The sequence below is a fragment of the Diceros bicornis genome, chromosome 6, assembly GCF_020826845.1.
Source record: "Diceros bicornis minor isolate mBicDic1 chromosome 6, mDicBic1.mat.cur, whole genome shotgun sequence".
NCBI classification, from domain to species: Eukaryota; Metazoa; Chordata; class Mammalia; order Perissodactyla; family Rhinocerotidae; genus Diceros; species Diceros bicornis.
Window position 1 is genome coordinate 14,657,718 of NC_080745.1, and position 16,360 is coordinate 14,674,077.

The window sequence follows — 16,360 nt, forward strand, 5'->3', positions numbered from 1 at the left end:
TATTGTAGAAGATCATATCACTCATAACTCTGCCATCATAACACATTTTGTTGGAATTCATTCCAGATTGTTTTTTTTTTTCGCTTTGCTTGTATGTGCCTATGGTTCTGAGGGCTCTTCACTTACATGACATTACATGGAAATATTTTCTTGAAATAATATACAGGATTCAGTTTTTAACAGACCCAGAATATTCCTCAGTTATCACAAAACCTTTTCCATAGGTTACTTTTTGTTTCTTAGGAAACATGAGGCCATTTGGCTTTCTCTTTGTAACCAAAATACTAGAACAAGCAGAGTCAGGGAGCTTGTTCAGGTGGCTGTCCAGATGCCATGTATCCTGTCTCTAAAATTTTACTAAGATTGTGTTGTAGTATCTCCTGTGGGTTGATGTCCACTAATATCTGGTTTATGTGAATTATTTTCAGTCTGGATTGGAAATTTGTATACCTTATACATAGTGAGTGTTTTGGTTTTGTTGTGGTGATTTATGACTCTCAATAGAAAGCAGTCTGAAAATGACTGAGGTTATCTAGTTTATTGTTTATTATAAATATATCCAAACGAAAGAAAAATTTTTTGGAAAAAATCATCTGCTGCCCACTAACCAGCAGATGGTATAGTATGGTAGTTAAGTGCAGTAGACCTACTAGTTTGAGGAGACAGTCACTCTGAGCCTCAAGTTCCTAATAGCTTATAGGAGTTGTGATGATTAAATACAACAGTGTACGTAAACTATTTAGCGTGATGTCTGGCAGATAAGAAGTATTCGCTAAAAGATCCCTGTTATTACAATCAATGTTATTAGCGATTTTCATTTTTTTTTTTTTTTGAGAGGAAGATCAGCCCTGAGCTAACATCCAATGCTAGTCCTCCTCTTTTCTGCTGAGGAAGATTGGCCCTGGGCTGACATCCATGCTCATCTTCTTCTTCTTTATATGGGACGTCGCCACAGCATGGCTTGACGAGCAGTGCGTCGATGCGCTCCCGGGATCCAGGCCGGCAAACCCCAGGCCGCCACAGCGGAGCACGCCCACTTAACCGCTGCAGCACTGGGCCAGCCCCAGCGATTTTCATTTTTGAGTATTCCTTTAGTCATCCTTGTCTACATGTATACTCTTTCTAACGGTTACAGTCATAATACATGCAAAATTTTTATATCTATGTTGTGAGCATTTCCTTTTTCTGTAGTCTTTTTATATAGTCATCATTTTGTTGTTAGTGATGTTTTCTAACTTATCTGTCCTCTTTTAGTACAATTTTTAGTATTTTCCTAATTGTTTTTTTTCACATTTATATATATATTGCTATATTAGTAGCTTTATAGTTTTTAATTTTATCCTGTGGTTTAGCATTTTGATGATTATTCTTTATTAAGTATTGCATTGGTGATTTCAAAATGGCAATGTTCTGAATCTGGTATTCCTTCTACATTTGTTAGCTGCATTCTTTAACAAAGAGCTTTCACTTCCACCCCTTTATTTTAGTATCACTGTTGACTAATGGACTTTTTAAAAAATTCCATTTGTTATTATCCCATTACTAATGGACTTTTAAAAAAATTTCCAATTGTTATTATCCCATTACTATCCCATTTGTTATTATCCCAATAACTATCATTATTCTTTCACAGTTATTCTACATTGTCCCTTCAGTCTGTCTCTTTTGTCCCTTTGGCATGTCCCTATTAGTCTTTGAGTACTTTCTTGCTTTCTGACACAACAGGATGTTCCAGACTTACTTTGTACTTTCCCAGCCTTGGACCTTGAGTCAGCCATTTCTCTAAGGACCATCTGTTTAAAGCTTGGAAATGATCTGTCTTCTAACAGATCTGTTAAACTCTCACTTCCCTTTTTTCCTAAAATTAGACTTTTTTTAGAAAAAAAAGTTATCTCATTATTCTCTCTTTAAGTTCTTTTGAAGAGTGGTGTTAGGGAACTGTGCATAAGTTTGTTTATTAACTATTCCAGTATTTATCAAATCATTTCTTTCTATGCTGTGTCGTTTAAAACCTTTCCTTGACATTATTTTCTATTTCTTTGTATATTTATTGACTTGTCATTTCTAGATTGGACGATTCTTGTACAAATTGAATTATTTTGCATTTACTTGGTAATATAGGCTGTGGATGCCTAAAGAGGAAAAGCAGATGGATTTGAAAACTGGTCGAGTGCGTCGGAAAGCCATTTTTGGAGATGAAGACAATGAGTTTGGAGATAGTGATGATGAAGATGATGAAGAAATGTCTGAAGGTGACAGGTTGGAAAATAACTCTAGTGATGATGAAACAGAAGAGGAAGAAGATGCTGAAATATCTGATAAAGAGTATATGACTGGTAAAGGTGTCAAACGGCAGAGACTTGAGGAGATGGAAGAAGATGTTGAAGTGGATTTGCCAGCATTTGCTGATAGTGACGATGACCTTGAGAGGAGCTCAGGGGAAGAAGGAGAAGCAGAGGAAGCTGATGAAAGCAGTGAAGAAGAGGATTCCACTGCAGAAGGAGAGAGGGATACTTTAGAATCTAAGGCTGTTGGAGAAGGTGGTAAACGAGCACTGTTACAAAATAATGGTTTGAGTGATGGTTTGAATCTGGAGAAGTCTTTGACAATGAAGAAAGCAACCCTCACCACTTCAGATTCAGGTCATTGCACAGCTGAAGAGGCATTTGCATCTGAAGATGAATCTGAAGAAAGCTCCTCTCTCACTACAGAGGAAGAGGATTCAGAAAATGAAGAGGTTACTAGGAAAAAGTTTCCAAAGTCTGCTCAAGTGGTTAGTGGTCAGAAACTGGGGTCAGAGAACTTAACTGATGAGATCAGTGATGTAGAAGACTTACTCAAAGAGGAAGAAGATTACAAGGAAGAAAATAACTATTCCATGGAAACCTCAGGTATGCTTTAATTTAACTGCCGTTATAAACTTGGCACTGAAAATGTTCTGCAAATAGAATGTCTACATTTGGGGGTCTGCTGTTTTGGAGATTTTGTTAACTGTTCAAATATTGCACCTCGTAAAAGGATTTCATGGTGAATGAGAGGTGAGCTTGAAGCAGAGAGGACAGATGAACAGAATTAACTGATGTTGGCGCTGATCCTTTCAGGGGCCCTCAAGTGGAAGGAAGACCTTTCCAGGAAGGCAGCAGAGGCCTTTCTGAGGCAGCAACAAGCAACTCCAAACCTTCGAAAGCTTATTTATGGGACAGGTAAAAGAGCTCTGGTTCAGATCTAGAAACATTTTAGTTTCTTAGACTATTTTCTGAAAAGGGGATGAGGAAATTGGTTGGAGGATTTGGGTGGTACTTTTGATATCCATAAGATATTCCTGGCTGTCATAGTTTATATTTGGCAGATGTTTTCAATCATCAGCTCATGAGGACCATAAATCAGTCATATGAAATAGATCTATGAGTTTACTGTAAAATTTTTGATGAAAATACTCCCCATTATGTCATTTTCTACCCCCTATACAAAGTCCTTAATGAGAGTTTTTTGTAGAATTTAGTGCCAGAAAAATATTTCTGCCCGTAAACCTGTTTTTCCTTTCTGAGAAGGAGAACTCTGTGTAACTCATTCTGTTTTTTCCTTTTGCCCCTGTCCTCTGATTTTATATTTTATTAAACTTGTCTGTATGTTCTTTTTGGAAAGAGCATGGGTCAGTAATGCAAAAAATAAATATAAAGTAGTAAACTTTATATTGTGGTCCCAGTTGCTATATGATTAGAACAAGGCCAAAGGAGTATATGTGAGCTAGGAGCATCAAATCAGAGGGTTGGTGTGTACTAATTTCCATTCAGGTTTTGCCTCAGTACTCTTAGTGATTAGACACTCAGCACTCTTCAAGAGAAACTCCTTATAATAATTGAAAACCCTGCCTTTAACTGTCCCTTTCTTCCCACAACCCCTAATATTCTCCCTCCTCAATGGACTCTGTGCTGCTGCCTTGCAGGAGGGGAGATGTCTTCCAGACATGTTGAGCAGTAGTTCTTTGGCCTTTCTCTGTCTGTGGCTTGATGTGCTCTCAGATGCTACCATATCTACCATGAACAGGGATCCTCAGTCCCGAGTCCTCTAGGGTGTAGATTTGTTCTCACTTTTCCATCATGGTGGCCTTTTTAGTGACAGAAGATAATGAAGAAGATGATGATACAAGGGAAGAGCTTGGAGGGCTGTTTCGTATCAGCCAGCCTGCCAGAGAGTGTAAGCACAAGGCTGACTCTTTGGACTGCTCCAGATTTCATGTGGAGGCGCCTCATGATTGGGATTTAGAGGAGGTAAGGCTGAATATGAAGAGTATATTTGACTCATGAGAGAATTAGGGAATTGTTCTAAAAGAAGATTATGTGATTTCAATATTGCCTACCTGTTATTAGCTTCTTATTTTTGTAAGATAATGGGACATTTCCCCAGGTATTGGAGTGGATATTTCATGCATCCTAAGCAATAACATATTCTGAGTTTAGTCAGACCATGGGCATGTGTTATGGAGAAAAGGAAAATGTTCAACTTTTAGTGTGGATAGTTATTTTGAAGCATTACACATAAGTTTTCATACATTTGAAATATTTTGTGTTTTATAACTAGGATATACCTAGTGTCCTTGAGTTAATATTTATACTTTCCACTGTTTGTAAGCAAACGGAAATCCGTGACAATGGTAAATTTTCTTCCTCTGCTCGCCACTCTCTAGTCATACTGGAATTCATTCAGTTCTCAAACTTTCCAGGCTTATTCCCATCTTAGACTTCTTGCCCCCTCTATTTTCTATTCTGGAGTGTTCTTCTGATCTTCCCAAGGCTGGCTTCTTTTGATCATTCAGTTTAGCTTAAATGTCACTCCTCAGAGAGGCCCAGGCACTGTCACATTACCCATTATAACTCACTGGGTAGCACTTAACGCACTTTGCAAGATTTTATGTAACCATTTTTTATGGTAAAATTTAATACGGTTTATAGAAGACCACATAAAAACAATTGTTTAATTTAATGGATTACTAGGTGAGTATACCATGTATCCATCGCAGTCATAGTCCTCTCTCTCCCTGCAGGAGGAACCACAACTCTTATGGTAATCATTTCCTTCTTTTCTTCATAATTTCATCCTCCAAGTTTGCATCAATAAACACCATAGTTTAGTTTTACCAGGTTTTTTTGGTTTGTTTTTCACTATGCCTTTTAACTTTCTTAATCTATAATCCTTCCCTTTGTTTTTCTCTTTTTTCCCCTTAAGTTTTATTTGTTTAAGAAACCAAGTATGTGTAGAGTTTCTCATATTCTGAATTTTGTGAATTGCATTACATCCCTTTGTTAGTTTATCAAGCTCCTCTCTCCTCTGTATTCCCTATAAATTGGTACAGAGCGATACCTATAGAACTGTATGTGATGATGAAAGTCTGTGTATGAACTGTCCACTGTGGCTACTTGTGGCTGTGAAGCACTTGAAATGTGACAAGTGAGACAGAATAACTAAATTTTAAATTTTATTTGTTTTATTTAATCTTAATTAATTAGAATTTAAATAAGCACATGGTTATGGCTACCCTAGACAGCACATCTAGAAGTTTGATTGGATTTAGATTTGATTTTTATTTTTGGCCAGGCTGCTTCCTAGGTGGTGGTGTTTTTTTATTAGGAGGCATGTAAAATCATCTTGTGATGTTAGCAGCTATAGAAGGTCAATGCCTAGATCCATTAATTTATTAAGAATGTAAAATGTTGATATTCTGTTCCAATTTCTCTTTATTTATTAGTTGGAATACTTCTGTAAAGAGAAACTTTCTCTCATCTACTATTTGATCACCCAGTTCCATATAAGCAGGAGAATTGCTTGATTCTTTTTATCAGTTTTCAGAATGATTCTCCAAAGGTGACTTTTTTTTTAAGTATCATTTTTTTTTTTCTTTTTTTTTGGTGAGGAAGATCAGCCCTGAGCTAACATCCGTGCTAATCCTCCTCTTTTTGCTGAGGAAGACCAGCTCTGAGCTAACATCTATTACCAATCCTCCTCCTTTTTTTCCCCAAAGCCCCAGTAGATATTTGTACGTCATAGTTGCACATCCTAGTTGCTGTATGTGGGACACGACCTCAGCACGGCTGGAGAAGCGGTGCGTTGGTGCGCGCCTGGGATACGAACCCGGGCCGCCAGTAGCGGAGCACAAGCACTTAACCGCTAAGCCACGGGCCGGCCCCTTAAGTATCATTTTGAACTCATGGATTTAAATATAGTGTTTCCGGGCCAGCCCCGTGGTTTAGCGGTTAAGTGCGCGCGCTCCGCTGCTGGCGACCCGGGTTCGGATCCTGGGTGCGCACCAACGCACCACTTCTCCGGCCATGCTGAGGCCGCGTCCCACATACAGCAACTAGAAGGATGTGCAACTATGACATACAACTACCTACTGGGGCTTTGGGGGAAAAAAAATAAATTAAAAAAATTAAAATAAATAAATAAATAAATGTAGTGTTTCCTTCCACTGTACTTGTTATCCTTGATGCTTGTATTTGTCCCATCTCTGGCCAGTCTCTTAAAATTGGCTTCTGAGTCCTTTTGACATGATCTTAGTAGTCCTGGGTTACTTCATTGCTATCTGATATGATAAGGTGTTCCAGCACCATCTTGTACGTTTCTGATGCCAGGCTTGGAAACAGCCATAAGAAGTCCTGATTTCTTTTGATACAAAATGGTATTTCAACATTACAGTCTAGGTGTATGTGTACTCATCGCTATGTGTTGGTCATTGTTTCTAGGCCTTTTCAGTGACCAGAGCTAGAGAATTCATACAGATATTTCCAATTCAGCAGGACTACAGAGTTTTTACTTAACCTCTTTTATCTTAAATTTGTTTTTCCACTGGAGAATTATTCACTGTTTGAATCTGAAGATGATGAAATTAGAAAATTATATGATTACTCATTTGCTTTATCCCACATTACACGCAAAACAGTGTCAATAATGTTTCACATTATCGTTAATATGATTACTGAAAACAAAGTTTTTTCTTCATATGTTCTCCCATTTCTCTTTTCAAAAGTGGCTACACCATTTGACATTCCCACTAGCAGTGTATGTGGCTTCTGATTTCTCTGTATCCTCACCAACACTTCTTATTATCTGATTTTGGGGTGTTTTTTTTTTGGTGAGGAAGATTGGCCCTGAGCTAACATCTGTTGCCAATCTTTCTCTTTTTGCTTGAGGAAAGTTGTCCCTGAGCTAACATCTGTGCCAGTCTTCCTCTATTTTGTATGTAGGACACTGCCTAAGTGTGGCATGATGAGTGGTGTGTAGGCTGGTGCCTGGGATCCAAACCCGCGAACCGCAGGTTACTGAAGCGGAGCATGTGAACTTAACCAGTACGCCACCAGGCTGGACCCTGGTTTTTTTGACTGTAGCCATCCTAGAGGCTGTAAAGTGGTATCTCATTGCAGTTTTGATTTGCCTTTCCCTGATGGCTAATGATGACAGGCATCTTTTCATGTGCTTGTCAGCCATTTGTATATGTTATTTGAAGAAATGTCTATTCATATCGTTTGCCCATTTTGAAAATTGCGTTGTCTTTTTATCATTGAGTTGTAAGGGTTGTTTATATATTCAGGATTACAAGTCCCTTATCAGATATACGTCTTATAAATGTTTTCTCCCATTCTGTTGGTTATCTTTTCTGTGCCGTTTGAAGCACAAAGTGTTAAATTTTCTTTACAAAATTTTAAATTTTGATGAAGTCTAATTTCTCTATATGTTTTTGTTGTTGTTTGTATGTTTGGTGTCATGACTAAGAACCATTGCCAAATCCGAGATCATGAAGATTTACTCCTATGTTTTCAGCTAAGAGTTTTATAGTTTAGGTCTTACATTTAGGTCTTTGATCCATTTTGAGTTAATTTTTGTATTTGATGTGAGATGAGTCCAACTTCCTTCTTTTGCATGTGGATATCCAGTTGTCCCAGCACCATTTGATGAAAAGACTATTCTTTCCCCATTGCCTTGTCTTGGCACCCTGGGTGAAAATCACTTGACCATAGACATATCAGTTTATTTATGGACTCTTAATTATACTCCATTGATCTACATGTCTATCCTTATGCCAGTACCATACTGTTTTGATTACGATTGCTTTGTAGTAAGTTTTGAAATTGGGAAGTGTGAATCCTCCACCTTTTATCTTCTTTTTCAAGATTGTTGTGTCTATTCTGGATCCTCTGGGATCCTCTGGGTTTTCTATATTTTAGGATCAGCTTTCCTACTTCTGCAAAGAAAGCCAGCTGGGATTCTGATAGAGATTGCATCAAATCCATAGATCACTTTGGATAGTATTGATATCTTAACAATATTAAGTTTTGTGATCTCTTAACATTTATTTAGATCTTAAATTTCTTTCAAGAATGTTTTGTAGTTAATCAAAGTGTAAGCTTGGCACTTCTTTTGTTGGATTTGTTCCTAGTATTTTATTCTTTTTGATGCTATTGTAAAAGGAACTGTTTTCTTAATTTCATTTTTTGATTGTGCATTGCTAGTGTGTAGAAATAAAATTTGTTATTTTTATATTGATCTAGTATCTTGCAGCCTTGCTGAACTCATTTATTAGTTATGATAGTTTTTCAGAGGATTCCTTAGGATTTTCTATATACAAGATCATATCGTCTGTGAATAGAGATAGTTTTCCTTTCTAAACTAGATGCCTTTTATTTCGTTTTCTTGCCTAATTGCCCTGACTAGAATGTCTAGTACAATATTGAATAGAGTTGTTGAGAGCAGACATCCTTGTCTTATTCCTGAGCTTAAGGGGGAAGCTCTCAGTCTTTTACTGTTAAGTATGATGTTAGCTGTGGGTTTTTTAATAAATGCCCTTTATCAGGTTGAGGAAGTTCCCTTCTATTCCTAGTTTGTTGAGTGTTTTTATCATGGAGGGTCTATTTCTTTTTAATTGTTTGGTCTTTGGTTCCCCTAAGCTAATTGTTAAGCTTCGTGAAAGCAACGATCTTCTTGGAACAGTTTGCCATTCAGTGCCTACAAAGCTTCTTGGCACAGAGTAGATGTGCAGTAAATAATCAGTGAGTGATTGTTGGCATGAAAGAATGAGTAAATGAACAGATTTGCTTTTGCATCCCTTGTAATGCTAGCTTCAAGGCTGCTCTTTGAGAGTGAGGTTGTGTATGAAAAACATGATTCATGACCAAAATGGGATTGAATTGAAAGCCAGGACCTACGTGAAGGTTTCTCTAAGTGTGCTTTGGAGGCCTTGGCAGTGAATGACATGTGCTGTCTTAGATCAGGTTCCCCATGAAACAGACTCTGAAACAGCGAGTTGTGTACAAGCTTTTCTTCTATATTTGAGAGGTGCACCTGGCATCCATTACATGTGTATACTGGATGATCTGGCAGATCTGAGACTGGGAACCTCATTGGTACTCTTTGCACTATTGTGCTCATATAAGACGTTTTGTCTTTGTCAGAATATTATCATTGGTCAAAGGAATTAACTTTTCAACAGCCACGGTAAGTCTGGATTAACAAATAGTAAGTACAACTTTCTAAAAATGCTGTCTAACTACATTGCTTTAGGAACACCAATAAACTTTGACAGTCTGTTGAATTAGTAAATACCTGTTTGTTTACTTATGAGGTCAGTGGGCTAATAGTACTTTCGTTTTCCACTGCTTAATGTTTTGACATTTATGTTTTTATCTCTGTGGTTATACTATTTACATCAAGGGTATACTGTCTCAGGCCCACTTGGAATTAGAGTATCCATAAAATGTCTTGAAAAGTATTTAAGTGCAGTTTGTCACCTACCACTGTTTCTTAATAGGAGTTGTTTTGTTGAGTGATTGGCGCATGTCAACTAAGGCTGACTTTTCTGTGTAAGGTTATGAACAGTATCAGAGACTGCTTCGTGACTGGGAAGTGGGAAGAGGATAAAGATGCAGCCAAGATATTAGCAGAAGATGGTAAGTAAAGGGCTGTATTCTTCAGAGAAGACTACCTTCTCTAAACTTTGTTTTCCTCTGTATCTTTAATAGTTAAGTTGAAAATACTAGTCAATTGTGAAATGCTTTGGGGAACTCTGACAGGACTTATGGGTAATATTCTGGTTCCTCCTTTCATGGTGATCTTCTTTTCTCCACTTGGTTAACTGACTTATTAAATATGGACCTTGAAGAAAAATGAGGAACTTTCCATAAATTTCATCATGTATTTGTCAAAAATAGATTTTTGTGTGTGAAAAATGTACTCAAATAATGTTTATATTTTTCTTTTGATGATAAGGGTAGTATGCATTGTAGAACATTTAGAATAAAAAGTACATATTGTACCATAACCTCTATTACCTGTAAAAAAAAACCTTTGTTAACCTTTTGAGATATTTCCTTCCAATCATTTAAAAATTTTGTATATATATATATATAAATATAAATGTTTGTAGTTATAATTATACTTTATATAAATTGTGTCCTTAAATTTTTTCAAAGATTTCATGTTTATGATTTAAGTGTTCTATCATATTATGATTCACTTCACAGTTCTGTTGTTTGACATATAAGCAATTTACTTTGTCTGTATTATAAATAACTGTGTTTGATCACCTTGAAATAACTCTTGGATCACATTTTTTGTTTTCATAAGATAGACTCTTAAAAGTTAGAATTGTTGATTCATTTTTATGGACCATAATTGCCAAAAAGTTTTTCAGAAAGTTGTTATTTATGTACCCATGAGCAGTGTGTCTTAGTACTTATTTTACTGCTGTCATTCAGTATTGAGTACTGACCATCAAAAATGATTTTTTGCCAATTTGATAGATGAAAATAGTTTCTGCTTATATTTGTAACTGGCATTTCTTTGACTACTAGTAAATGAGAATATTTATTTAAGGTGTGTTGGCTTTGGCATTTCTTTGGTGAGTTCCTTGTTTGTATCTTTTGTCCATTTTTATAATAGGCTGTTAGTGTGTTTTATACTGATTTTTAAAATTACTCCTTAAAGGATATTTATCCTTTTTTGTTTGTTGCAAATATTTTTTTCTGCGTTTTATCATTTAATTTAAAAATTTTATTTAGTATTACATTAAACTTACATTTAAAAATATTGTGTAGTTAAATCTATCAGTATTTTGGGAGGTGGATTTTATTACTTTTATTTCTCCCATAGTAATTCCTTTTGTATCACTGCACTAACTGGGTCAGTTTTACAGTTTCCATTACTAAAAAATTCACATAACCCATCTGTTATTTGTACTTTCTCATTTCTAATATTGTTCCTTTTTTTTTTAGTTGGATTTGTAAGTTATCTATTTTGTTAAATCCATAACTTTTAAATTTAATTTTCAGTTCTATTTACCTCATGATTAGAAAATTAATGAGCTTTGACTTTTCCTTTTAGTTGTATCCATTAGTTGTGAAATCAGAAAAGAAATTTTTTTTGTTTTTAAGGACAGCACTTTGTAAAAATTTAGGTATAGTTTAATGTTCACTTTAATGAATTTTGACAATTATATACACCTATACCCACCACCCAAAACAGGAGTAAGAACATTTCCATTACCCCCAAAATGTTTGCCTGTGCACTTTATAGTCAGCATCCAACCCCTACCCAGGCAGCCCCTTTTGGGTTTCTGTCACCATAGATTTGTTTTGCCTGATCTTGGACTTCATACAAATGTAATCAGACAGTATGTATTCTTTAGTATCTGGGTTCTTTCCCTGACCATGATTTACTTTTTAATAAATCAACTTCGTTGAGGTACATTCAACATGCAATTAAATACACCTCTCTTAAGAATATAGTTTGGTTAGTTTGGACAATTGTATATGCTCATATACCACCATTACAGTCAAGAAATAAAATAGTTCTGTCACCACGGAAAGTACCGGAAAGTACCCTCATGCCGATTGCAGTCAGTCCCTACCCCCAGAACACCACCAGCCCCAAGGCAACCAATGGTCTGTGTTCTCTAACTATAGATTAGTTTTGCCTTTTGTAGAATTACATAATAAAATACACTCTCTTTTGTTTGTAGATTCTTTTACTTAGCATACTGTTTTGAGATTCTTTCATATTATAGTTTTTTTCTTATTGCTGAGTAGTATTCTGTTGCATGAATATGTCACAATTATTTATCCATTTTTCTCTTGATGGCCATTTAGGTTGTTTCAAGTTTTGGGCTGTTACAATTAAGGCTACTTTGAACATTGTTTCCAGTTTTGGGCTATTACAATTAAGTCTGCTCTGAAAAAAGAAAAAGGTTTTTTTTTGTGGAAATTGGTTTTCTTTTCCCCTTGGTAAATGCCTGGGAGTGGAATAGCTGGGCTATTGGGTAGATGGATGCCCAACTTTATAAGAAACTGTATTAGAGTCTGACTCCATTTGTAACGTTTGACTGATGACAGCTCTTAAGCCCCACCCTCCCGTCTCCCCTTCTGTCCTGCATCTGAGCAAGCTCATAAAATAGCCCAGATGCTCCTCTTTTGGCATCAGCAGGGAGTTCAAACCATATACATCCCTGCCCTCACGCAAGCCTCACCCCCTAACCGCCATTAACACTCCCAAGCTATTCTCATTTCCCTCTCAAGCTGTATTTGAACTAGTTTGGAAAGTCTGCTCTGCTCTCCCCAGAAGGCCTCATTATGTGAGTCATAAATCTTTCCGTATCCTCCTGATGTTGTGGGCTCTCATCTGTCTCAATGTCCAGACCAAATTTTGGGTGGGAGGTCCGTCCTATCTCTACCGGGTGACCACAAAGTAAACTGCCCCACGGGTCTTCAAAGAGAACACTAGCAGTGGATGAGAATTTCAGTTCACATCCTAGTGAGTGTGAAATGGTGTCTCATTGTGATTTTAATTTGTATTTCCCTGATGACTAATGATATTGAGCATCTTTTTGTGTGCTTATTGACCGTTTGAATATCTTCCTTTGTGAAATGTTCATTTATGTCTTTTGCCTATTTTTTTTAAAGAAATAAACTTTATTTTAAAATAGTTTAGATTTAGAGAAATGTTGTGAATATAGTACAGAGTTTCTATATACCTCACACCCGGTTTGCCCTATTGTTATCATCTTACATTTGGATGGTACATTTGTTACAGTTAATGAACAGAGTGCTAACAAAATATTGGATCTCTTCCAGTCTGAGCAATCTTTAAGGGGCCATTTGTATTTTCTTTTCCATGAATTGTCTTTACGTATGCTTTGCCCATTTCTCTATTGGGTTATTGTTGATCTTTCTCTTACTTATGTGTAAGAATTCTTTATATGTTATAGAAAATTGCTTTTTGTGATATGAGGTGCCACATTTACCTCCCTCATTTTAACATTTATATTTTAACTTTATTTATGATTCTTTTATGTGGAATATTTTTTTAATGAAGTTAGATGTATCAGTTTTGCTTTAAATGGCTTTTGGAATTTATCTTATCCTTAAAAAGTCTTTTGTTAAAAAAGAAAAAAATTTTCCTATTGTTTCTTCTAGTACTTCCTGATTCCATTTTTCTTTTACGTTTAAATCACTGATTCAACTACTACTTCTTTTGGTGTGAGTCCAGAGGCCTGGATACATTTTTTTCCAGGTGCCCACCAAGTTCTTCCCAATACTATTTGTTCTTTTCCCAACTGATTAAAGTGCCCTTTTTGTCATATTCTTTATTTATTTATTTATTTTGGGACTTTCTAGTCTGTGATTGATTTCTGTTGATTCATTCATCATTGCTATAGTTTAAAACCCTATATAGCTTTATAATATGTTATTAAGACACCAGTTATTAAAACCGGTATGACTGGTTCCTTTCTCTGCCTGTGTCTGCTATGTTTTTTGGAATTTCTTCTGACTATTCCCTCTTACTTATTTTTCCGTGGGAACTTAAGAATCATCTTTTCTGTTTCCAAAAGAAAGTATGGTGGGCCGGCCCTGTGACTTAGCGGTTAAGTGCACGCACTCCGCTACTGGCGGCCCGGGTTCGTATCCCGGGCGCGCACCGACGCACCACTTCTCCGGCCATTCTGAGGCTGTGTCCCACATAACAGCAACTAGAAAGATGTGCAGCTATGACATACAACTATCTACTGGGGCTTTGGGGGAAAAAAAGGAGGATTGGCAGTGAATGTTAGCTCAGAGTTGGTCTTCCTCAGCAAAGAAAGAGGAGGATTAGCACGGATGTTAGCTCAGGGCTGATCTTCCTCAGGAAAAAAAAAAAAAACTTCTTAGTTTTTAACTTTTGACTCTTGTAATAACACTTAGCTTAAAAATACAAATACATTGTACAGCTGTATAAAAATATTTTATGTCTTTATATCGTTATTCTGTGAGCTTTTTCTATTTTTAAAATTTTTTATTTCTTTCTTTTACTTTTTAAACTTTCTTATTAAAAGTAAAGACACAAACACGCACATTAGCCTGGCCTCCACAGGGTCAGGATCCTCAATATCACTGTCTTCCACCTCCACATCTTGTCCCACTGGAAGGTCTTCAGGGGCAGTAACATGCATGGAGCTGTCATCTCCTATGATAACAGAGCCTTCTTCTGAATACCTCCTGAAGGACCTGAAGGTTTGTTTACACCAGCATCACTACAAACTCTTAAGTAATGCATTGTGCTATGACATTACGATGGCCGTGACATCCTTAGGCCATAGGAATTTTCAAGCTCCATTATAATCTTATGGACCACTGTTGTATATGCAGTCCATCATTGACCGAAACATTGTTACGTGGCATGGCTGTACTTGATGTGGTTAGCCTTTTTAATTTTAGACATTCTTTTAGGTGTAGAGTGATGTCTTGTGGTTTCAGTGTATATTTTCCTAATGACTAATGATATTGAGCATTTTTTGCTTATTTGCCATCTTTCTTCTTTGGTGAAGTGTCTGTCAAATCTTTTGCCCATTATTTTAATCTGGTGGTTTGTCTTATTGAATTTTAAGAATTTTTTTTATATATTCTTGATGCAAATCCTTTATCACATGTGATTTGCGATTATTTTTGCCCAGTGTGGCGTGTCTTTTCATATTTTTTAACAGTGTCTTTTGCAGAGCAGAAGTTTTTAATTTTGATGAAGTCCAGTTTATCTAATTTTTTTTAATGGATTGTGCTTTTGGTATTGTATCTAAGAAATCTTTGCCTCACCCAAGATCAGGAAGATTTTCTCCTGTATTTTCTTCTATGAGTCTTACAGTTTTAGGTTTTATAGGTCTATGATCATTTTGAGTTAATTTTTTATATGGTATTAAGTATGGATCAAGGTTCCTTTATTTTTTTTGCATATGGATATCCACTTTTTCCAGCACCATTTGTTGAAAAGATGATCCTTTTCCCCATTGAATTGCCTTGTACTGGTTGACCGTATATGGGCGAGTATTGCTGGACTCTGTTCTGTTCCATTGATGTATTTGTTTATTTTTAGAACAATACTGCACTGTCTTGATTAATTATAGCTTTATAATTAATCTTGAAAGTAGGTAGTTTAAGTCTTCAAACTTCATTCTTTTTTCAAAGTTGTTTTGGCTATTCTGGATTCCCTGCATTTTCATATATATTTTAAAATCATCTTGTCAATTGCTACAAAAAACCCACTGCAATTTTGATTGAGATTTCATGGAATTTTTAAGACAATTTGGGGCAATTAACATCTTAACAGTATTCAGTTTTCTGGTTTATGAACATAGTATATCTCTCTGTTTATTTTGTTCTTTAATTTCACTCAGCGGTATTTTCAGGATACAGGTCTTGCACATCTCTTAACAAATGTATCCCTCAGTATTTCATATTGTTAATGTTTTTTAAATGATATTTTAATTTCAGTTGACATTTGTTTATTGCTAATACATAGACACACAGTTGATTTTTGTGTATTGATCTTATATCCTGCACCCTTGCTAAATCACTCATTAGTTGTAACAGGTTTTTGTATATTTTGTAGAATTTTCTACCAAGACCATCATATGTGATTTGTGAAGAAAAACAGTTTTACTTCTTTCTTTCCTATCTGGATGAGTTACTATTTTTCCTGCCTTAGTAGACTGGCTTAAACTTCTAGTAGAATGTTGATTATACATCCTTGCTTTGTTCTGATTTTGCTTGTTTTTCCATATGAACTTTGGAATCACCTTTTCTATTTCCAAAAGAAAACTTGGTGGTGTTTTTTTTCTAATTAAACTTTTAATTTTGAGATAATTGTAGATTGAATTGTAAATTCATGTGCATTTGTAAAAACTAATACAGAGAGATCTCTTTTATTTTGTACTATGTACATAGTACAAGACCACAACCTGTATATTAACATTGATACCATCCACTGATCTTACGTCGATTTCCCCGGTTTTACTTATGCTCATATGCATGTCTATGTGTGTTTAGTTCTGTGCTATTTTATCACTTGC

The 16,360-nt window shown here is 35.9% G+C and overlaps 1 protein-coding gene across 2 annotated transcripts in view; it reads left to right on the forward strand.

The window, feature by feature from the left end:
* The window catches only part of BMS1 (BMS1 ribosome biogenesis factor), a 51,842-nt gene that overhangs the window by 10,593 nt on the left and 24,889 nt on the right, over window positions 1-16,360 (forward strand). For both annotated transcript variants that reach the window (XM_058542893.1, XM_058542894.1), the window contains exons 10-13: window positions 2,122-2,891; window positions 3,102-3,203; window positions 4,117-4,271; window positions 9,857-9,938. In XM_058542893.1, the coding sequence (XP_058398876.1) occupies window positions 2,122-2,891; window positions 3,102-3,203; window positions 4,117-4,271; window positions 9,857-9,938 (1,109 nt within the window). The remainder of the gene's footprint in view (window positions 1-2,121; window positions 2,892-3,101; window positions 3,204-4,116; window positions 4,272-9,856; window positions 9,939-16,360) is intronic.